The sequence below is a fragment of the Onychostruthus taczanowskii genome, unplaced genomic scaffold, assembly GCF_017590055.1.
Source record: "Onychostruthus taczanowskii isolate IOZ18803 unplaced genomic scaffold, ASM1759005v1 scaffold132, whole genome shotgun sequence".
Taxonomy (NCBI): domain Eukaryota; kingdom Metazoa; phylum Chordata; class Aves; order Passeriformes; family Passeridae; genus Onychostruthus; species Onychostruthus taczanowskii.
Window position 1 is genome coordinate 620,746 of NW_024498485.1, and position 23,956 is coordinate 644,701.

General features: G+C 44.7%; 1 protein-coding gene across 2 annotated transcripts in view; it reads right to left on the reverse strand.

Moving 5' to 3' along the window:
- The window catches only part of ZNF462 (zinc finger protein 462), an 88,303-nt gene that overhangs the window by 39,978 nt on the left and 24,369 nt on the right, over positions 1-23,956 (reverse strand). For both annotated transcript variants that reach the window (XM_041396907.1, XM_041396908.1), the window contains exons 2-4: positions 8,705-8,955; positions 2,542-8,072; positions 1,502-1,666 (exon numbers count right to left, since the gene is read on the reverse strand). In XM_041396907.1, the coding sequence (XP_041252841.1) occupies positions 1,502-1,666; positions 2,542-8,072; positions 8,705-8,924 (5,916 nt within the window). In that variant the 5' untranslated portion in view covers positions 8,925-8,955. The remainder of the gene's footprint in view (positions 1-1,501; positions 1,667-2,541; positions 8,073-8,704; positions 8,956-23,956) is intronic.

Here is a 23,956-nt window from a genome sequence, read left to right on the forward strand (position 1 = left end):
TAAACATGTCCCTACACAAGCTCCACATCAATGGCTTTCTGAAAAAAAAATGACCTATTCTTGGGAGAGAAAAACATAATTACATCTACTATATTCAGGCATATGTAAAAAAAAAAAACAAAAAACCAAAAAACAAAAAACAAAAAACTCAATCCTTGAGCAAGTTTGTGTCAGATCGTGCAAAAAGCCAAGAAACCCATCTTTCCAAGACATGGTCTTGGTGTGAATCTTCTAAACTTGATCAGATAATAATTAGTAAGTTCCAGAGAAGTTAATTTTAGTTTATTTTGCTTTAGCTACCCTGCAGACTAGTACAGCTGTCTACTCTTCAGTAGACTTTGTCCATCAGCATCAAAGTTTTCTCACGAAACAAGCTGGTAGACTAAGACCCAGAACCCTCTAAAAATATAGAGCAAACAGAAAAAGTCCTTTTTCTAACTCTCTTTCATAACCTTCCTTTCCCATTTCTAACCAGAGCATGCATTTGTGCAGCTACTTAAATAACCTGCAAGAGGCATTTCCAGCACATTCTTTAGGCTGTGCCTTTCAGCTTTTGTTCCCTGATGCAAGATTTTATTTACTCAAAAGAAAGCACTGACCCTACACAAGCATCACTTGAGAAGTGAGGAGGAGAGGGAAAGGACTCTTAGGAGAGAAGCATCTGAATCTGTCACGAGATGAGAAGGTAAGGAAAGGTCAGTGGCAGGGCCATGAAAGCTCTCTTAGGTGGGGAGAGTTAGGCTGTGAAGGACAGGGTTTCATCACAAAAAGCAAATTATGTTACCAAAATAGGCCTGTCATTCATGCAGCAGGAGCCTCTGACAAGAGCTAGCTCCCACAGCCTTGCTTCACTTTCACTTCCCCTGCCAATAAATACCCTGGAAACCAGATTTTGGAACACCGCTTGTCCTTGGAGATGTCATAGGAGGCACCCCTTTCCACAGGGAGGAAAGGAACAACACATTTGCACCTAATCACCTGGAGGGGATCACTGGCTCAGCTGGCCACTGAATGCTTTGTTTGGAGCCAGCTTGCAAACTCCATGTGGAAAGGTGCACCACAAGCAGCTTCACACATTTGTTTGTGCACATTTCCTTTTCCTAAAATAAAAATCATACACATACAGAAAAAAAAGGAAACAAACAACTCTTTTTGAGCTTAAGTAGAAATGTAGCCCATAGAGTAGCTGAGAGAAAGTTTCCAGCTCATAAACCGTCTTATGGTCATCAACAACACCAACTCCTTTGTGGCTGAGAAGAAATGAGAATTAAAGAGTCTTCGTGCCCCTGGATCGAGAGTGAGAAAAAGTTAAAACATCTCGAAATGAACCAAATGCACTTCAGAAACTTAGTGTTAGATTAAAACACCACGCTGAACCGGAATGCCCAGTTCAAAACCCATTCAGCTTCACAAGAGCCCTCGACAGGTTATCAGCGAGGCCTTTATTTTAAACAATGCAAGTAGTTTCAGTCACTTTCAGTCACCTTTAAGGAATTCTTACCTTCACAGTGGCCGACACAGAAGAGACATTCCCGTACTGGACATGCTTGCGGAGGTGATTACAGATGGCTCGAAGTGTTGGATGGACTTCCACGCAAAATTTGCACTTGTAGCCAACCACCTTCCTCTCCTTGAGTTTTGAGACATCTTCCAAGTGTCCAAAGGCCTGTTTGAGCACACAAGCATAAACCACTGAAGCAGGATTTGTCACCTCCTTTTTAGGAGCACAGACCAGACTTTAGACCTGATGCTATACTTGGATGTCCAGTCTTGCAGAACTGCAAGCTCAATTTCTGCTGAGATTGTTAATTCCTACAAAGTAAGTGGACAAGACATCTGTGCAGAAGAAACATTCAGTTTATGGCTAACAGTGGTCCTCTAGAAGACCATTCTGGTTTGGCCTGAAGCTGTGCCTCCTCCTCCTCCAGGACCCCAGAACTTCCCCAACTTCTGTGCAAAGCTTTTCCTGCGCAAGTGCATTTTTCAAACTGAAGCAAAAGGAAGCGGGTAAGCTGGCAAGAAATGGAGAAACAATTTGGTCCTCTCCTTGTGAGGCACCTGCCCAAAGCTCCTGCCACCAGAGAGATCTGTGTCATGCTAATCCTGAGTGCTCAATGAGAGAAAGGACTGAGAGAGAGAAGGTTGAGAAGAAAACTGATGTGTTATTCAGAGGGACATGGAAGAAGGGGATGGGACATTTTGTAGAGAATCTGTGACAAAGTACATGGCAGCCTTGCCACAAAAGAACAAGCGACTGTCAGACACAGATGGCCCCCCAGAAGCGTGGGAGGGAGGAAAGAAGATAAAGAAAATACTGAAGGAAGTGGTAGGAAGGAACAAGGTTTCCTACAGAACCTAAGGGAGGATGGATGAGGAAATTAAAGCAGGATGTGTAATTGACTTATGGAGCTCACTGGCACTCTGAGTCATTCATTAGCCTGTGGTCACTTGGCTGTCAAAGAGAACATGCAAGTGGGCATTGGTGGGCTCCCTGGTGGGGAGCAGGGGGCAGAGAAAGAGACCAGACACACAAATCCTTACCCTCTCTTGTTTGAAATCTGCAAAAGCACCATCTGCATATTTCTGCTTGCTCAAAAGCTGCTTCCTCCTCTCCTGACGTTTGGCACGCTTCTGGAATTCCTCATTGTGACCATTCAAGTGTGCAGTCAGCTCTGCCGTGCTATGCAATTTTGTATCACAGTGCTTGCACTGGTAGACAGGGCTCTGAGAGCGGGTGCCACTTCCAAGTATGGAAAAGTCCCTCTTCAAATCCTTGCTGTGGTGGTCAGTGTAATGCATGCACAGCAGCTCTGCCGTGCTGAAGGACAGCTTGAAACATTTAATGCACCTGAAGGGAAGCCACTCGATTTCCTGAGCCTCAGCCTCCACCTCAGGCTTTTCAAAGTCGTTCCTCTCCTCGGCTGGAGCTGGTTTCTCGTGCTCGTCAGCGTACACGGCAGTGAAGTATCCCCCCAGCTTGCTGGCGTGCTGCTTCTTAGGGAAAACACCAGGGTGGCGCTTCATGTAGTGGGACACGATGCCCTTCTTGCTGAAGGACTGGAAGGAGCAGAGCGAGCACTTCTTCTTCTCCACAGCCCTCCTCAGCTCCTCGCTGAGCTGAGGAGTGTCATCCTTGGGAGGCGATGGAATGATCACTTTATTGGGTTTGTCGCTTACTGTCCTGGAGGCTGCCAGGCAGTGAGTGTAGTAAGCATCAATGTCATGTCTTTTCTGGTAGTGTGCCGCGAGCCCTTTGCGGATGGGGTTGGTGTAGGAGCACAGAGCACACTTGAAGAGGTTGTTCTTGCCCTCTGGCTGCGCCCGGACGTTGTTGTGTTTGATGCGGTAGTGTCTTGCTATCCCCTTCCTGGTGGAGCAGAAATATTTACAGAGCTGACACCGGAAAACTGTGTGAGACACTAAGTGAGAACTAGAGAAATGAGGCGCCGGCATGGACACCTCTCCAACATCCTCAGCAGCAATTTCTGGGGAGGCCTTGATTTCAGTCACCATGTCTGGCTCCACTGAGGCAGACACCTTGGGTGGTGACTGGGCAAAAACATCAAACTCGGGTTGATTGTGGTACTTCTCATAGTGGATTTTCAGCTTCTCAAGGGTTCCATGGGTGTAGGGGCAGAGCTTGCAGCGGTAAGCACCATAGCCTTGCTTGAAAATCCTGCTTGTCTCTTCCACGTCGTTCTGAGCTATGTCAGTCGACTGCTCCACGTCATGCACAAAGTCTTCAGCAGTGACTTTCACCGATGGGTGCCGCTTCTGGTAGTGTGTGAGGACGCCATGAATGCGTGTGTTAATGTAGGGGCAGTGTCTGCACTTGTACACAGCCCCTGGGTTAATGTCTATATCCTGAGCAAAGTCTGCTGCCTTCACTTTCATGCCAGGATGCTTTTTGCCATAATGTGTCAGGAGGCCATGCAGGTTGTTGTACTCAGATTGGCACACTGTACACTGGTATGGAGTGGAGGAGATGGCAGGATTTGCAGAAGCCAGCTGCACAGTTTTTTCATGGGAAAGGCTGGGATCCTCTGCACACTCTGCATCCTGATCCATCTGTGGTGTTGCTATCTGGTCTTCAGATTCCATCCTGACCCCACCTTCGTCAGGCTGTGGCATGGTTTTTTCAACAGTATCTTTCTCCTTAATGATATCTAACAACACAGATTCATCCCCATTCATGGCCCAAGGGTGAAATGCTTGGTAGTGATTGGTAATATCCCAAATAGAAGATGCTTCAAAAATGCAGTCCCTGCATTTATACGTCTTCATCTCTGTTGGCATCACTAGGGCAGGAGGGGAAGGATCGGGACCTGCCCAGAGCTTGGTTGCCATGTAGGTATAATCAACATAATGCTCGGGATGCCTCCTTTGGTAATGCACAAGCAAGCCGCTCGGCTCTGTGTGTGAATAAATGCACCATTCACAGTGGTAACCAGCTTCTATCAAGCCATCCAGAAAAGCCCACCTCAGTATGGATGTCACCGTGGCCTTCAGAGTTGGGTGGTCTTTCTTAATATGCTTCCTCAATGCATAGAAGTAAGGGGAGGTGTAGCTGCACTGCCTGCACTTGAGGGCTCTCAGCTTGGACTTGTCCCGCTCGCTGCCGGAGGCGTGGGCGGGCAGGCTGCCGGCCGATTTCTTCTGGCCGCGGTCACAAAGGCTCCTGATGGTGGCCGTGTGCTGCCTGATCACATCCGCGTTGGCTTTGAAGTCGCGGTGCTTCTTCTGGTAGTGGATGAGCACGCCCTTGACAGTCCGGTTCCCGTAATCACAGTGCTGGCAGAAGAACATCTCGTTCTCCGGAGGGCTCATGGAGCTCTCGGTCCCGCCGCGGCCCAGCTGCTGCATGGACACCGGTGGCCTCTGGATGCCGGGAGGCAGCTCCCCTGCCCTCATCATGGCTGCGGTCGGCGGGGCCTGCCTGATGTACTTGGCCGTGACCTTGATCTCCGGGTGCCTCTTTTGGTAGTGGACAAGCACCCCCACGACGGAGCGGTTGCTGTAGGAACAGTGTTTGCAGTAGTAGAGCTCAGTAGAGAGGTCTGGGGGTGGCGGCGGGGGTGCTGGAGGCTGAGAAGCTAAGTTGGAGAGTTTCGGGGAGATGGGAGCCCCCAGCTCAAACGACATTTGGGCGAGGGCAGAGCCCCTGTCAACAGAGACTACACGCATGGTCTTCTGGATTCTGAAATATGAGGCCTTTTCTTCGGGGTGCTTTTTCTGGTAGTGCACCAAAACTGAATGCATGTTAGGGCTTGCAAATGAACACACGTCACAGTCATATACAACCACAGTGTTGACTGAAGGTTCCTTCTGATTTTCACATTCAGGACTGAAACTCTTGGTGGCACTTTTGTTAAATCCAGCTGGCACACCAGTCCCACGAGCCACGGGGGTGGAGGTTGCCATAGTTTTTGGAGCAGAATTCAAGATCTCTCTGAGTGTCTGAGACTCTGTGTTCAGCCCTTCTTGCTGCTCAACAACATAGCTTGAAAATATCATTGCATTGTTAATTTTCACTGTGGGATGCATTCTTTGGTAATGTGGCATCAGGCTTCTAACATTTGGGCTTGTGTAAGAGCAGAAGCGGCAGCGGTAGATCAGATCAGAATGATCAAAGTTCAGTACATTCATAGCTTCAGGATGATGCTCCCCATAATGCTGCTGCAGGTCCTCAAAATTTGTGTAGTCAATGTAGCACTCGAGGCACCTGTACACTGCACTGTGATCATTGGGATCCAGGATGTACCTAAAGCTGAATTTGATGTAGGGATGCATTCGCTGGTAGTGGGTGCTAACACTCCTGGCAGATTTGTTGCTGAAATCACAGTGTTTACAATAGTAAAGCCTGCCAGAGTCACTGAACTCCGAATTCTCGTTGTTCTGGTCGGTACCGTACATGTTGGACTGACTGCCCAGAACAGAGGCATTAGGGCTCTGATGGTCCTTCATGCTGACAGCAGAGTAGTAGTCCTCCTCATCCTCAGACAAAGTGAGCTCAATCTCCGCCCCATTGGTGGAATTGTAGTCGTGCTGCATGCTCCTGAAGCTCGCCTCCTTCTGGGAATCATTAGCCTCTCTACCCCACATTTGCTGGGGTGCATAAGAACTGGAAACCTCTATCATTGGCTCTGTTTGCTCTTCCTCTCTGTCTAACTCCACCTCTATCTCCACCTCATTGTCCTCCTCCTCTTCCTCGTCATCCTCTACATTAATCACAGCATCCTCCTGCTGCTTGTTTTGGCTGATCTTGCTCTGCAGGTTGCTTGCTATTTCGTCAATTCTAGTTCTCTTTTTCACGGGAGAGAGATCTAAAGGGAAGTCATTTGAGACCTTCCTAGGGGCTTTTGCAACAAAGTTATTTTTAGACGAGAGCCCAAGGATGGAGGTCTGGCTCTTCTTCACCGTGCTGGCAGAGGGGTGAGCATCTGCCTCGCTCTCCTGCGGTGCGTTTGATGGCGGCCCATCGTATTTTGGCAAGTTGTCGCAGAAGGAATGCTTGTGCTGCTGATGAACTCTGAGGCCTTTCAAAGTGGTGGTGGAATAGTTGCACAATGTGCACTTGTATGGATGCTGTGAATGGGGCTGGGGGGATTGTTGCTGCTGCTGCTGCTGCTGCGGTTGCGGCTGCGGCGGCTGCGGCTGCACAGGTTCCATCATCCCAGCTGACTTCCTGCCGTTGATATTCCCACTCTCGTAGGACACCGCGCTGTCGTTCAGGGACGAGGCAATGCTCTCGGCCTGGGAGTTCATGGTATCCCAGTCGGATGTTGTTCCTGTGTGGCACTGCTTGTGGGCACCGAGCTTCAGAGAGCTCTTGCAGGTGAAGGGGCACTCGTCACACTTGTACACGGCCGTCTTCCCAGACAGGTGGATGTTCTCAATGTGACGGGAAATACTTCGGCGGTGCATCGTCAGGAAAGGGCAGAAAGGACACTGGAACCTGTTCATGTATCTCCTGAAGGGAATTCCCTTTGTTTCCAATAGTTTGTTGCCATCAGATCCCATCAGCTGCTCTGCAGACATTCCTGAGGTCTGGTGATCCATGGAGTTTAAGCCATTCTCGCTGTCCATTTCATTTAGCTCTTCATCTGAGCTGGAGTCATTTAGCATACTGCTTGTTTCCAGGTCAGCAGAAGAATTCGTCATATCAGCAATTCCATAGCGGGATCTGTCAGACAAATTAACTATGCCCGAGTTGTGAGGTGACTTAGGCTTCATTTGAGGGTAAGACACAGAAGAAAACTTTGAAGATGTAGAAGAGTTGGGCCTGATAAGTGAATTGCCCATAGATCCCCTGAAGTTTGAGACATTAGCACTCGACATCTCACGTCCTGTTGTGTTCATGGACATGTAATTCGAGTTTGGAGAGGCACTCTGGGCACTCTTACTCTGCACCTCAGGTGCGCTGGTTCCATCCTGCTGCTGCCTCAGGCTCGACAGGATTTTCACCATGCTGCGGTGCTTCTTCATCATGTGGTCACACCAGCGCTCCCTCCGAGGTGTCTGGTAGCTGCACCACTCACAGCAAAAGTTGCCCCTAGACTTGGTCAGGGGCTTGACCATCGACTCCAAAATGCTCCGCTCCACCACCTCTGCCGGCAGCTCCTTGCAGGGTTCCTGCACTGGCACAGAAGCAGACGTTGATTCAGACACAGCAGCAGCAGCAGCAGCAGCAGCAGCAGCAGCAGCAGGAGCTGAACTCTCTTTCAGGTTGTTTTTGTGATACATTTTCTGGTGCTTAATAATCCTCGCACGCCTGGGTGACTTGTAGGTGCAGAACTGGCAACTGAAAACTTTACCAAACCCTTCATGCATCATGATGTTGTAATTTAGGGAACTAGAAGCTGGTGGCCCCACTGAGCTCCCCCCAGCCTGTGCTCCATGAACCTTCCGTGTGTGCTCTATGAGGAGGTTTTTGGAACGGAAGTAACGCACACAGAACTTGCACTGGAAAAACTTGCTGGTTGGTTTAGGGTTTGGAGCCATATGCTGGCCATAGAAAGTCTGGCTCTGGCTATAGTAACTTCCAGTCCCCATCTGACTTGTTGCATTTTGCCCTAAAATGAGAATTAAGGTGTATATGTAAATTTGTAAATAAAAAAAAAAAGGCTTTTCCTTCACCCACCCTGTATGCTTAAGAATGTAACCACACCCTGAACTGACAATAACCATTAGAGGATTCCCTCACTTACTTATGGTAATATCTACAGACCTGGCAATGGTCAGAAAAGTGACCATTATGGATAATTTCTACATACAAATGACTGTGGTGTACAGTTTTGGGTGGATAGTTTCCAAAATTACCTTGGGGGGAAAAATAAACTAGTTTCAGTTTGAAAACTAACAAAAGTTGTAATTTTGAGGTGGTTCATCATAGTGAAGAACAACCATGAAAAGCTGAAAATGAAAAATCTGTATGAATAACCCAATGAAAAGAAGCTGGGAAATAAAACCATCCTCCATGCTTGTATTTGCAGGAAGAAAATAAAAACAAACCAAAAACAAGCACCATGGTCAGAGCCAGTATGGCTGATGCTAGATATCTGCTTTGCTGACACAGCCACAAAGATAATGCAGATTTTTAAACCATAATCAAGGCAGAAACTAAAACACACTCAAATAAGACATGTAAAATAGGGGGTAAGCTGAGATCTTAAGAGCTGAGATCAATCTTGGAGTTGAGATTTACCTGCTATGTCATCTGCAATTGCGAATTCATCCTTTACAGAAGAAAATTCAACCTCGGTCTGGTTGCTGGCGTTGATGGAACCAGACCTTGGCTGGGTAGGACTCTCCTCAGAGACATCAGTTGGCTGCAGGAAAGCAGTGTGAACATCCTGAATGTGAGCTTTCAGGTCTTCGTAGGATGGAGCTCGAAAATCGCAGCCATCACACTGCAGGACCTCCATGGTTCAGGGTGATCTTTTACATTAGAAAAATCTGCAAGAAAAACAGGAGAAGGAGAGAAGAAGAACGACATGAGTTTACAGCAGCGCTTTTGGAACAAATCCTGGAAACACCAAGGTAACACCAAGCTTTTGATGACTCAGTCATTTGCAGAGATTCCACAAACACAGCGGCCTGGAACTCAACCTTTCCTTACCCTATTAAGAAGAGTCTACTCCGATCCACAAGAAGTCCTATCTAGGTAGCCCACAAGCTGCTGACTCAACTCTGTGAACACTCAACTCTCTGACAACTGACTACTGATCCAGTGGACTTTGTCCTCTTGGCTTTTCCCTTACCTCGGGCTGTTTTTCAGAATTTGGTCTTGTTCAAAGACCGAAGCCCATGTGCAGAGAAATGGCACATTACTCCCAGTCATACAGTGGAATTCACAATCAGAAGACAGCAGCTTCTGCCTTCAGGAGACACACTCCAATCTTCCTGGAAGCTGCCAATTCCTGACTCATTCAATGCCATGTATCAAAAGCTTTCACAGGGAGGAATCTGTCTTTCTTCACAACATACTGTCTGTCCTGATATTGAAAACCTAGACCTAACAGCAAGGTCAGATACACTTACACAAACCCAAGGCAGAATACTTTGCTCTGCCCTTCCACCAAGCTTTTAAGGGCACCTCCAGTCTTTGTTAAAATGTTTACAGTTTCATTTCAGCCTATTCTAGGGACGAGACCTTCGTGCCTTGGCAGTCTGGGGGATGGAGACAGCTGAAGGAAGAAAAGGACAACAACGGGAATAACCATATTGAAAAAGTACAACGGAAGCATGAGTTACAAAGACTCAAGAGCCATTATGACTTCCTTGATTTATCCAAAAGCCCTGCACACCTTCAGGTACAAAGCAACATAAGACACAGCGAAAGAACAGAGGTTCAGTGGTGACAATTAATCGTGCGACAGAGGGTTGCACTGCCATGAAGGACAGGAGACACAAAGCACAAGCCAAACAAAAGACTTAGACCTTCCTACCCTGTGCCGTGCTTAGGCACAAGAACTACCTTCCTAAGCTAATACAGCAATTGCCTCTTTAAGATTCCATCTGCTGGAAAAGGATGACAAACGGAACGTTTCAGAGGTCCAAGACACAATGGCAGCCCACAGCAATTTAAATCCCATGTGTCTGTTGTATGTGGAGTATGAAGGAAGCAACCTACAAAGTGAGGAGAAAGCTCCAAAACATTAAGGCACAGAAACAAGAGAGGGTACTGCACCAGGATTTTAGATGAAAGAACGCTTCTTCTGATAGCCTGCTAAAATAAACTTCTAGCTAGTCAAATTCCGGAGCACAGAGGCTCTCCTCATATTTACCTACATTACTTTGCAGGCTGCACCGTGTCCTTTCTCTCCCCCCACTCCCTCTCACCACCAATAAAGAAAATGAACGCTGCACCAGCTTCTTTTCAGCTAACAAAGTTACAATAATCGAGATACTCAAGCTTTTATGTGCAAGCACCAGACCAAATTGTGTGGAAGAGGTTGCTATCTGCTCTGGATCAAATTACAGCAGTGAGTGAAGCCCCACCCCACGTCTCCTTTAGCACAGTCCATTAGACCTGAAAACAAATTTTTCCATGGAGCAGACGACTCCTGCATTTAGAGCACTTCACAGAAAAGCAGATCATCCAGTTTTCACTACCCATCCCCCAAGCTTAGTCCTTTCATCTCAGCCAAACAAGCCACAGCTCTACTGAATGTGTTTATCACACTTTCAAGAGATATGAGCCCCTGCGTCACTGAAGCTTTAAGACTCACTAAGCTGCCCTAGTCCTCTGAGCTTTGGGAGCAGCCATTTTAGCTCAGACAACTCCTGCACTCAGAGCCTCAGAGCTTCTTGCCTGTGCACAACATGGCCTCACTTATCTCAGCTTCAGCTCAAGCACACCAGCCTTTTTTTCTTTTTTTTTCTCCCCCCCTCCCTTTTTTTTTAACTCCTCCTCCTTAGGTGATGCTTTAAAAATCACCATCCCCCAGAGCCACATCTCCCTTTCTCCAGCGTGGCTTGCCCTCCAAATCGTGTCTCTGCTCTGCTCCCCCTGCGTCCTCCTCAAAGCTGCACCTTTCTCTCCTTCAGCAGAAGGCTTGGGCTTCCCCACACCATCTCCTCAGGGTTGGGTTCCCCTGCCCCATGGATGACAAAATGTGGCTGCTCGCTCCACAAAACGCTGCGTTCACAGCGTCAAGACACTGGTCCAAGCTGTCCTACAGGCAGAGGCGACACGCAGCTGAGCCTCGCAGGAGCAGGAGGAGGAGGAGGAGGAGGAGGAGGAGGAGGCGCGGGGGAGTGAGGGGGGACAGCAGGCGGGAAGGCTTCAGCCGGGCCTGTCCCTGGGGAGCTCTCCTGCTTGGCGCAGAAGACACACCACCCCACTGCCCTGCCAGATTCCAAAGTCTAATGACCTTTGTTAATCACCACCCAGCCTGTCTGCATCAGCAAACCCTGCCAGCAGACACACCCTTCACACAAAGGCTGTAGCTATGCCTTTTAAGAGAGGTTCTCTGAAAGCTCCATTGTGTGGAAGAGATGAAAAACAACGCGGGCACACAAAAATCTCACTCTTCCTCCCCTCAGGCCTCCCCCTCCTCAGCCCCCCAAAAACTTCAGACCCTTTAGAAACATCACCGCAAAACGCTCCAAGCTCTGTCTGTTTTGGAAAACTTCAGGCCAGCTTGCGAAATAGAAAACCAGAAGGGAGACCAGTGCTGAGGATATGAAAAGAAAGGACAAATCCTGGCAGCTCCAAGAGGTGAAAACCACCACCATCTTCACTCATCTCCAGCACGCACTGCTGCTTGGAGAATGCATCCTCACGGATGCTGGTTGCTCTCTACACAAGGTTAAACCAACCTCTGTCTTGAGAGATACCATTAATAGCTGCTGATTGCAAAACTGATGGAGACTCTCTAATGGGTTCCAGCTCAAATCTCAACAGGGTCTGCATCACAAAGGCAAAACCAAGCCCAAGAAGAGGTTATTCTTACTGCTTCCCGTGAGGAACAAACATCAGGTACAAATGAGTGCACTTCAGTGTGATGTTTTCACCACCCATCACCTGCTGAGAGAGCAGGATCCTTTCCTTAAGGGATTCTGTTCCCCATTTCCATGCTCTTCTTTAAAATCCTGCCATTGCATAAATGCTAAAAACACACACTGCCAGTTTCAGCTCATATATCAAAAGAAACTGTAACACAATGTGCATCTTCCTTCTTTTATGTCCACATGGGACATGACCAGGACTCACGTGGTGAAAAGAGCAAAGAGCATTTTCAAGAGCAGATGTCAACACTGTCAGGACACATCCCTAAGCCATGGGACAAAGCAAGGTTCACACATCTCCATCATGGTCAGCTAAGCTACCTCATTCCATAACCCTTCACGTTTTCAGTAAAAAAATTTAGAGGGGAATGGAGGTGGAGTGAGACAGGAGTTACCAAATCTAGTAACTCAGCAGCAGAAGTGTGGGAAGAAAAACCCAAAGCAACCAAACAAAACCACCATTAAATGAATCCATAAATCCCCGAAGCTCTTGAACATATTCACAAGCAATCTCTTGAGACCACATTGTGTATAAATAATATGTGACTTCTAAAATACCCTTACTAATGCAATGCTAACCTCACAAAACATTATTAAAATGCCATTGTCTGGCTAATTTGCATTTACAACGTCTTCTTAAATATGGAGGTATTCTGATTTTTCTTATGAGCAAAAAGCTTTCAAAACACTGGGCAACAAAGATTCTCAAAACCACTGTTTTAAAGACACAATGTAGTCTCAAATCATCTACAGCATCCTTCTCTACACTCATAAACGCCTGAGAACATCTGAGACACAGTTGCATTAGATTTTGAGGTTTTTAAAAATCCAAAACAAAAGATAATTGTGCTTGTTGAACAACAGTAATTACAGAATTTGGCAGCAGCCAAAGTAGTACAAATCATTATGTTTAAGTTTGGTTTTAAAGCTTCAAAATACAAAATTAATTGTGAAGCCCAAGGCACTGACCTCAAAATTGAGCTTCTGTGGTTTGACTACCCATCCGTTATATTTCGAGATGGAGTCAGCAGAGCTTCTACAAGTTACGGATATGCACACGCACAACCACAACTAAAAAGGTCAGTCAGACCACACAACACCCCACGAGCTTCCAGCTCAGCATTACTAACACTGCACGTGAAACAAAGGCGTCTCCAGCCCTTCCTCTGGTCAGATGATCAGAGCCCTCTTCATCCCTACCAGCTGCAGGTTGCACTCATTTTACTCAGCAAAAAGGTGGAGCTGAAGAGAAAATTTCTTCCCCCAAGCATGGAGCGGGGAAGTGGTTGAGTCACCCTCCCTGGAGGTGTTTAAAAGATGTGTGGATGTGTACCTTGGGGGCACGGGTTTAGTGGGTGAACATGAGCAATGTTAGACTCCATGGTCTTCAAAGTTTTTCCAGTCTTCCCCACACTTCCAGAAATTAACTGCCAAACACCACGGAAATGAAATTTGCCGGCATGTAATTACAGATAAGACAAGTTTTCAAAATTCCCATGTGTAACACCTCAGGCATTTTTCCCTGCTGGAGAAGCCTGGGTTTTAAACCAGTGCCTACAGCTGTGCTGAGGACCTTCCAGCCCTGCTGCCTGGGCTCCTGGCCAGGTTCACCCCATGTTCAGGAGCTGCAGCTCTCATCTTTGGATTTGGGGTTTTGGGCTCTTTTTTTCCCCTGATTTTTTCTTCTTAAACACTTTTAATATAATGTAAGATCACCACAGCGAAAATGAGGACTAAACAAAGAAAATTGTAGCAGTAATGCAAAAACTGATACATTCTGAGAAACTGGAAACCTGAAGGCTATTCCAACTGGGGGAAGACAGCCTCTCCTTTCATTTATGAAAGGAAACCCCATAATTAATTAAGAATTCAGAGAATAAATTCAACTATCAACTACAGTCAGGTAGACCTACTCAACTCATGGATCTTCTTCAATGACTAAATTCCAGTCAAGCTATTGGAATTCTTGGTCCTCTGAGGACTGTCTTTGGAATTACTTCTCTGACCTGGTAACAACATAAACTAAACTGAAATACCATTTCTTTTTTCACTATTTTTTTTTCTTTTTATTCAATACAACTGGGTTTTGATAAAACTCCATGGGTTGGGGTATACTCTATATAATATACATACTTTGGGGTTCATATTTTCTTGTGAAGGAATTAATGATAAAACTGTATCATTGGTTACAGCTTTAATTATCAATATCTCCATACATCCAGTTTTGGGTTGTTTGTTCCATTCTGAAACTCAACAGTTAAGGACATAAGAGATATGTTAGCTGATGCCTTTGATTCTGTTCTTGCAGTAAATATTTCCCTTGACTTACATGGAAATGTATATCAAAATGCAAGGTATTTTCAGGAAGTACTTTACTATTGAAGATTCAGTACAAATCAATAATAAAAGCAATCTAAACTGAGAAGACACAAACTCATTTTCTTCCCAAAATGTCCTTATCCAGCTACCTGGAAGACTGTTTGAACCTGAAGTGAGTTTCAGATCTGATTTCACAAAAGGAGGTTTTCTATACGTGCTTTGTACATTATCTTCCAAACTTTTCAGAAATTTCCCTGTCTTGGAAAACAAGATGGCTAACTCCCATACAGTAGATATTTATTTATGTTTCTGAATACAGACACCAATACCACACTAAATCTATCACAGCTTGCAAAATCTTTTACAATAAAAAAAAAATATAAACCACATTGTTCTTAAAGCTCATGGAAGAGATGATACTCACTGCTGCCAGAAGCACGGTTGGGTTTTTTTTTTTTGTTTTTCTTTTGAGTTCAAGAAAACAAGGATTCACAGAACCTCACACATAAATGAGATTAAATAGGTCCAAATGATGAATACACTGGTATCAACTCAACTTATTCCCCACTACTATGACTTCTCAAAAATGGGGGTGGAAAAAAGGCAAAACAAAGAAACAAAAAATCCAAAAACCCAGAAAAACATGGTTATTGAATATTAATACCTACTGTAAGACCACAGCAGAATAAAGGCACACCATGGATTTTTTCGAAATGTGAAAGGAGAGCCACAGATTGTGGCATCTATCTGTCTGCTTCTGATAGGGCTTTACTGATTCAAGCTACCTAAGTGTTGATGACTGCTTCTTTTCTCACAAATAATGTTCCTTCTCTTTCTTTCTGTCCTGGGGTCCACATATATACCTGTTCTGTTAAAAAAAATACATTAAGAGGCCATCCGAATGCCTGAAGGATACTTTCAAACTTCAAACTTTTGAAATAAAAGCAGATTGCAAACAAAAATCCACAATCTTATTAAATTACAAACTTAGACTGTCATACAAATTACAGTCCTGGCCTTTTTTGTCCCTCTTTCCTTTGGGTTAGCTGTGAGGCAGTACATGATACAGAGCACAGGCAACAGAGTCTGAGGATAAAGAACTTCCCTGATGAGAAAGGCTCTCAAACATTAAATGCTCTTGCTCCAAGCAAGGCTAGGATGGGTTCTTCTGATCTTCTGAATTACTTTCATGGCAAGTTATTAATCCCTACAGAATTCAGAAAGACACTAAATATATATATGGGAATCTGAACAACTGAATGGTCAGAGTAGGACTTTCTCCCTTATCAAGCATGATACTTAATTTACTGAACAAAACTAGTTTAAGAGGGAGGTGAGACAGGATGGGGCAAAAATTCAGAACAGAAATGTGGTTTTGCCACTTGGTTCCAGTGCTGGCGGGACATGAGCCAAGTCACTCACCTCCCCAGCAGAACCCAGCCCCTCAGTGCTCTTCTCCACAGACACAAGGGGCAAGTGGGCTGGCCCAGGCGAGGAAAACAGACACCAGAGCCAAGCAGCTTGGCTTTTGTACCCTGCTCATTAGTGCTCCCCATATGGCACAATGGAACTGAATGCACTGGGGTCTGGGGTTTCTAATTTCCAGCCAAGAGTGTATTGTTAATTACCTCGAGTAATGCTGTTGCTGTGAGTTGGGAGAGAGGTGCAAGCCCCGGTGTGTGCTGAGCTGAGAGGGAGAGGAAGATGTCAGTAGGTGGTGCTGAAGAACACGGCAGCACCGTGCCCGGGCACTCCAGAAACAACCTAATTCCTTCTCATGCATTGCAAATACCTTCCAGGAGCTTTCACACAAAGGATGCATTACCAGCCTCACCCTGGAAGGAGCAGGGGAGGAGCAGGCTCCTCAGCCTGGCACAACCCCAGCAAAGACCTCGTCCTTGCCAAGAAAAGTCGGAGCTTTTTAAAAGGGGGTCCTGCCAGTGGCAAATTAGATATGACAAACCCCACCACATACCCCTCTGGACCGTGGAGTGAAAGAACAGTCACAAAGTCTGAAGAGAGAAGAGATTATCTCCTGATAGCCATCTGCCCTTAAAACACCCTCCAGTGCCTTCAGAAGTAATCTTGCCATCCACCCTGAACTCCATGCTCCATTCCATGGTCACTGGCAGTGCTGGGGCTGGTGAGCTGCGAGCTTTAAAGAGGACCAAATCTCAGTTTGCGAGAAGCACGGTATTTTTACAGAGGCTAAATACAGCTTTATAAACTGGTGAGAGAGCTAAACCATGGGAACACAGAAACTGCTGGATTATTTTAGGGGCCACAGAATTTTAATCTTGAGAGATCTGAGATTAGACCAGCCAACACAGCTGGTTTAAAACACATGCAGGCACTCCGAGTGTAGTCACAGAGGTGAAAACCAAGTCACTAGCACTCAGAAACCACAAATGCAAAGGGCAAAACTCTGCTTTGGGCCTCCTACTGAAAAAAATGTGATGCCAGCTAAAGCCAGAATATCACTAGTGTGAAATATGTATGTGAAAAGTTGCTTTTCTGGACTCATTTTACTCCTTTAAGTGCAGAAACTGAACTGGATGTAGCCGTGGTGACAAAGATTGAACTTGGCTGGTGAGAGGAGTAATCTTCCAGCCAGAGATCACTTCCCTAATTTGGCACTCTGTTACCCTGTTTGGTCACTCAGGACTCACTAAGAGAAGTTCACAGGGCAGCTGGGAACCAAAGGAACATTGCCTGGATCAGATCCAAGTGAGCCATAGCCCTATGCCTGTCTGTCACACCCCTAAGAGCTCAGCTTCCTAAGGACCCTGGGGAGTCAGAAGCCTTCTCCCAGTCCATCCACAGATGTTACATGCTCCAGTGGTACTTTAAAAGTGCGAGAGAGCACGTGGAGAGAATGGAAAAGAACATTCAGAGGGATGGTTTTAACCCCATAAAACCAGAATTCATGTTCTGTACCAGCCAGCAAGGCTGAGTGCAACAGCACACCACCTCATGCAAACCCAAACCCACCTCATGCCTGACTCCAATTATAAAGCAAGATCCACTGCTGAAATCCTGCTGGAGGCCAAGAAAATGCTGATTAACGAAGTCTAAAGATTGTTCAGGTCTCCCAGCCTACCCCTCAGAAGCACATGTTTGTTTGAGGAGCTCCACTGACACCCTGGCTGTTTTAACACTGCCTTTGTCTCCAGCTATCCCTCCCCTTCCCCCAGGCTTTCTGCTATATTTGACATTTGCAGGGCAGCAAGCAGAAGCTTCTCTGTCCGCCAGTTCATTTCCTCAGGTAATACAAATCCATCACTGACCCATTTATAATACCAGACAGAATACACAGTTTTATTTGCCCACTGACTCACACGCAGCATGGCAGCCAGCATCTCTGCCCCAGGTAAAAGAACATACACTTTTCCAGCACTCGACAGATCTCAGACCAGTGATTACCATTAGGCTGACACCTTTCTCCCCTGACAACCCCTCACAAGAGTTCTTTTCCACCTGGGCAAGTGAAGGTCCTCTGTCTGTTTTTGTGGTGGTGGCAGCAGGATGCTGGTCCTGCCAGCTGAGAAGGGATGCTGCAGAAAAGGAAGAACAAGTTGCTGCTAACACATTGCCCAAAATACTTCATCCCAAACAACTTCAGATACTAGATAATCCTTTGGATTGCATGCTGAGGTGCACTATGAGTGCAATATCCTGGATCCAAATGAGTACCTTGCTCCTTTTTCTCCCCATTTTCACTCACTTACTCCTTCCAGGAATCAAATTTTTTGCAGCTGGTGTAATAATACAAAGCTCAAGTCTTAAAATAGCACTCTGGCTCATAATAATAATCATTATTGTGATACATAGATGGCAGACAGGCTCTAGAAGAAACCAAGTGGAACATCTACAGTGCACTTCAGGACTGGAGGAAAGGGAATTCCGGGTGATCCTACAATTATGGATCACAACATTTGTGAATCGACCAGGGTTAATGAAAGTTCTCCAGCTAGAAAGTGGTTTAATCAAAGAGGAATTAGAAACTATTACATTAGAACAAGGAAAAAGCTGTTAGTCCCTGTCTGTAAAAAAATATACTTCATTATGCAGGTAATAATTAAGAACAATCTCCCACACAAAAAGAAAAAAAAAAACCCAAAACCACAACCAACCTCTTGTTAACCTTATTGCATGTCTTTCCAGTAATAAATATCTTGTGCCCCTGACTACTATGAATGCATTCAAATTAAAGAGAAGTCTAGTATTATAGCTCAGTTGTCTCAAAAATGGTAAGAAATTGAAGTTCCTAACGGAGTTCTTCTGTCCTAGTTTAATTCTTTTTGCTTTAAATAAGCTGTTTGAGGGTCAGCCACTGACATCCAATTTCTTTTTCTTCCTCCTAAGAAATACTCAACCAGGAAATAGATCATAAAGAATAAAAATAAAAATAAAAATAAAAATAAAAATAAAAATAAAAATAAAAAAACCAACCCTGATTTTCTTTGTAATAAGGGCTTAGATTATAAGCAACTGCATCCTTCAAAAGCTACAATCCTTGCAAATATGTGGACATTACAGAACATTTTTTTCTCTTTTCCAAGTCCATTACACAACACTTTTTTTTTTTTCAGCTGTTGCAAATGCCCCACATTTAATGATTTCAAACTCAGCAATCTTGGAGCATTTAAGTTTATCTAGGAAGGTAACAAAATCTAATTCTAGAACAAAATAATCAGTCTCCATTGTCACAAGACGACTCTCATTTCTGAAGAACCATTCTCACGTGGCCCTAAAGATACAGGATGACACCCGATAAAAGAAAAAGTGAAGCAAAAACTTCACTCCAGAATATGTAAACAATTGCCAAACTACATATGTAACCCCCTGAGTCTCTTGTTGCAAGGTAAGTTCCCTTCAAGACTAAGTTGTCAAGATAAAAAGTATCTCTTGAGGTTAAAACAAAACCCCAACTGAGTAACCTGGAATCTGCACCCAGATACTTTATTTTTGTAACAGAGAAGAGGAGACTGGAAGAGATTTTCAGTTTTCCTGGCCTAAAAGAGGAGAATTATTGGGAAAATTAAAGGTGGAAGGGCTTTTAAAAAAGCACTTACATGTGTCCCTAGTAAAAATTTGAACCGTCTCCAATTAGGGAGAAAACAAAATGCACTTAAAACCCCACCAAGGTTCTTAGACAAATTCAATAAAAGGCAGCCCAGTGGCAACTGAGGCTTTGTCAGGATTTTGGTCTTGTGCATAATAAGAAGCAATAAAGACAAGCCTCAGGAGAACCATTAAATAAATGGCCAATAAATGGTCTTCTAATAAGACCTGGCCTCAGAAAACCCTTATTTTGTTGCATTATTGAAAATTGGTCAGAGACAGTGGCTCTTCAGGACAGATATTCTGCTTTTGGCTACGTGCTCTGGGACCCAAAAAGGCTGTTTGGAGCTGCAGTGCCTCTGTCTAAATAACTCCATGGCTAGGCAAACCTTGACATTTACTCTGCATGCAAAAGTGGATAGGAGTGGGTAAGATATTTTTAAGCTAAGATGGAAAAAAAAAAGTTTCAAAATATGCAAAAGAAACCCAGAAGATTGAAGCCCCAGGGTGGTTTAAAATCAATCTATAAAACAATCAGAACCTGATGAGCTACAAACAGAATTATGGAATTTAGCTTGCCTTTTAATCTGGGAAATTCTGAAAGCAAAGGAAGGGTTTTCTGGCTCTCAGCAATTTCAACACAGTGAATTCACCTATGATAATGACAAAGGCACATGTGCTGCATTCCACAGCTCCAGAGCACATGGGTACATAATTCCTATTATCTTTACTGATTATTGTAGAACCATTAAAAAAAAAAAAAAAAAGAAGCAAGTTTGACTTAAAGAGATGGCACTTAAAACCTCCCCAACTTGCTGCTTTTCCAAGATGTACATCTAAGTACTTTCAGTAGATCAAGTGTCATTGAATCCTCCAGCTCAAGCAAATTTTAAAATAAAGCAGGATTAAGTTCAAAGCAGAACCACATAAAGAATTCTAGTTTGCCTCTACTAAAGGAATAAAGATGGAAACAGGCAAGCAAGGAAAGAAACCAAACAAGCAAAGAAAACCAGAAAGCAAAACCTGAAGAGCAAAGACCTATATTAGACTCAAGTGTTTAAAAAAAAAAAAAAAAAAAAAAAAAAAAAAAAAAAAAAAAAAGATTTATGATGGTTGAAAGGGACAGGGTGCATCTTTTCATTTACAAATGGAGAGGAGACAAGGACAGTCACATATATAAACAACATATTCTCCTTGCATCAAGAGTCAGCTACGTGAACAGCTCCTCAGACACAGCATTCAGCGACACCACTTGCCAGTCAGGTGGATCTCCTCTCTGTTCCTTTCATCCCAAAAGAGGCATACATGACACCAGAATTCATACAATGAGTGTTCTGAGACATTTGATTTGTTTTTAGCCAACATCCTTGAACGGTGTGGAAGAAAAAAAAGAGAACATAATGTGATTTGCAGTCCACTCTAGACTTTTTTCCCTTTTAAAAGTCATTTGAATAAGAGGCATTTGCGCTTTTTTTTTTTTTTAATTCATTTCTAGCAACAAGCATTCATTCAGGCGTGGGTTCTTGTTTTCAGGAATGCACGCAGAGTCAAAGTTCCACATTAATTTATGACCTCATTGACAAAGTGTCTATGGGAGAAGTGTACAAGTGTACAATCAGTTCTGCGCAAATTTCATTTTCCCTTCTGCTGTTTATGGAACACTGGAGCATGACAAAAGACAGGATCATACGTTTCAGGTTTCCATTCATTTATCACAGACAAGTCATTAAGGTCAGCAGAAGTGACTTGCTCTCAGAGACTGCAAAGACTGAAGTATCTCCCTGGTTTTCAAACAGCTGCACATTCAAAATGAAATCTGAAGGCTCACCATTTCAAGTTGCAGGTAAGAAACAAAAAGGCAGACATCTGTAAGTATTTCAGGCAACATTATACTGACAGTCTATTCCAACCAATCACAACCTATTTATTTGACTCACTAAGTTCAGGCCACCCTTGATGGTGGGCTCTGTCTGTGTGGAAAGCAAGCTGAGTGAAGTCTGCACCACAAAAAAAGCCTTCCTCCTTTACCTGGTAGTGCAGAACCACAAAGAAGTGGAGCAGCCTGGCTCCAGGTCACACAGCTGGTTTGTGGCACAGACAGCAGCACAGCGTGGCTTTCCAGACTCCAGCCCTTCCCTGTGATGCCACGCTACCTTCCTGTGTCACTGTCCCTGGAATCCCAGTGCTAACTTTCCACAAGAAATTAAAAAGCTCTCCAGCACGGCAGAAGTGGTAATTCCAGAAGGAATTCCACAAGGACACAACCGATGCTCTTTATTTGTCTTTGTATTTATTTTCTAGCTGGAGTTGCCATTTCCACCTTTCTGCATAGAATCCAGGCCTTTTGCTGAAGAATTTAGGTCAACTCAGCAAAATGTCTGCAGAGCTGCAGAGAAGAATACCAGTGGAGATGGAGTTTGGGGCTGGTGAGCAAGGTCTAACCCTCACACTACTTGGCATTGCAGTGGAGGATGCACATGGTAAAAGACCCTGGTTTTTTAGGGAAGCTTTTTATGAGGGTGAGGAAGAATATTTGTTTTGCAGGGCTGGCAGCTAGAAAAACTGAAATTCTTGGATGATCTGAGAGGCTTTTCTCTTAATAGGACTTTGCCCAAACTGCTGAGTCTTTCTTCCCAAACTCTTCTAAATAACCAGAAACATAATAATAATTCTGTTCTGTCAAATAATCTGGACAAAACCCCATCAATACTCACTCCCAGTCACCAAAGAGAGTCTCCTTTTTGGAACCTTCATAAAGATACCTGCAAGAGGAGCTCTCTGGGTCTTCCTTAGTGTCTTTTTTTAAAGCAGGAGATATTCAAGACCGTAGAAGAGGAAGTTTGATTTAATCAGACCTCTCTTTCACACATGCTAGCTGGAGCCACAAAGCATGTGCACACTTCCACTCCACCCTGGCTGACAAAATTTATGACAGCAGCAAACCAAGCAATTAGTGTTCACATGCTGACAGTTGCACCTATCCTTCATTGTTTGTATATCACCACAAGCAAGATGAAGGTATTTTATAGATTTTTTTAAAAAAATGCTTAGATTTCATGAGAATCACGTCCTACAAAACCTTTAGGCTACACATCACCTTCAGCCTATGTTCAACCAGTATGTGAAGCTAATATGGTTTTTCTGAAAATAAGGTTTTTCAATAAAATAAGTGTTCCCTACTGAGAGTCTGGATGTCTGAGAAAACACATCTTTCCAAAAGGCTCTGTGCTCAGAGCCATGCACAGCCTACCAAGGACTCCTGATCCCATTTCATGTGAACCCAAACTCTGCAAAAGGAGCTTACAGACACAGAGCAGCCTCTGTAGTAATCCAAGATACTGCTGGCATTCCTGCTGGAAGGAAGCACACTGAGCATGCTTCATCCTATGTCTGCAGAGCAGAACCAGCCTGAGCTCTGCTGAAAGCCAAGTGTGTCATGGGCAGCTGGGACTGCTACTTTGCCTGGACAGAGATGAGGAAAAACACCTCTCCTTTGGGTGTTTTGGGTTTTTTTTGTTTTTTTTTTTTTTTTTCCCCTGCCTGTAGCTGTCAACTGAGATATACTAACATTCTTGGTGCAGTTGGAAGACACCTGGCTGAAAACTCACTTTGCATTTACTGTGAGGTGCATCGGGGCACACTGTGCAGTCAAAAGCAGGGGCTCCAATCTTCCAGCACACCTCAGACAGGTAAGGCTGTGCACAGCTGCCTCCTGCACGCAGTTTCTGTCAGGGTCACCTGAGAGGAGAACAATCCCAGCTGCTCCACACCCAGACCCTGGAGGAATCCTGGATTCCCACCCTGGCCAGGCCAGCTCAAAATCAGGAGTTGGTGTGAGATCAGATCAGCACTCTGAAGCAGGCAAAAAAGGGTTAAATCTTTCGCCTTCTTCATCCCTCTCCACATTCATAATTAATGAAGAATTGTATCTTCCTAGGTTCCTAGACTTGTTTGTCTGAGTAGAGTCATCTTTTCTTTCAAAAGAGCATTCCTTCTAACATAACTTCCCTCACTTTCCAAGCCGTATTCCTGGCACTAAGCCATACCTTTTGCTTTTCTGCCATAAATTTTTCTTCCTGGTCTATCCACTGTTTGCCTTTTCATCCTCCAGGTCTTCTAGAAAGATGATCTGATCATCTGCTTATTTCTGCAGTCCAGCATATAAACACGTGAGCAACCCAGCTCTGAAGCCAAAATAGCTGGTCCTTCCTTTCTTCTGAAGATGTTTGCCATCCCGATCACTCAGCATTCAGTACGACAAAAAAGCCACCTCTTTTCTCTCTTAAGAAAGGAGAACATTCTCAAGAAAGACTGCTCAGCTCAGACCCCCTTACTCAGCAGGGCAGAGAAAATGTGGGAGAGAGAAGGGAGAGCCGGGAAGGACGTACAGCAAACATCACCGGGAATGACTGGCACTTGTCTGTCCCTCAACCTTCTGCTGCTGAGGGGCCTCCTGTGCACACCAGAAACTGGCATCCAAGGCTACAGAAGCCTTGTATTTCTTCCTCTTTCTTTTTGAGGAACAAGGCTCCCTTTTTTGTTCTCATTGTCTGCTGCTCTG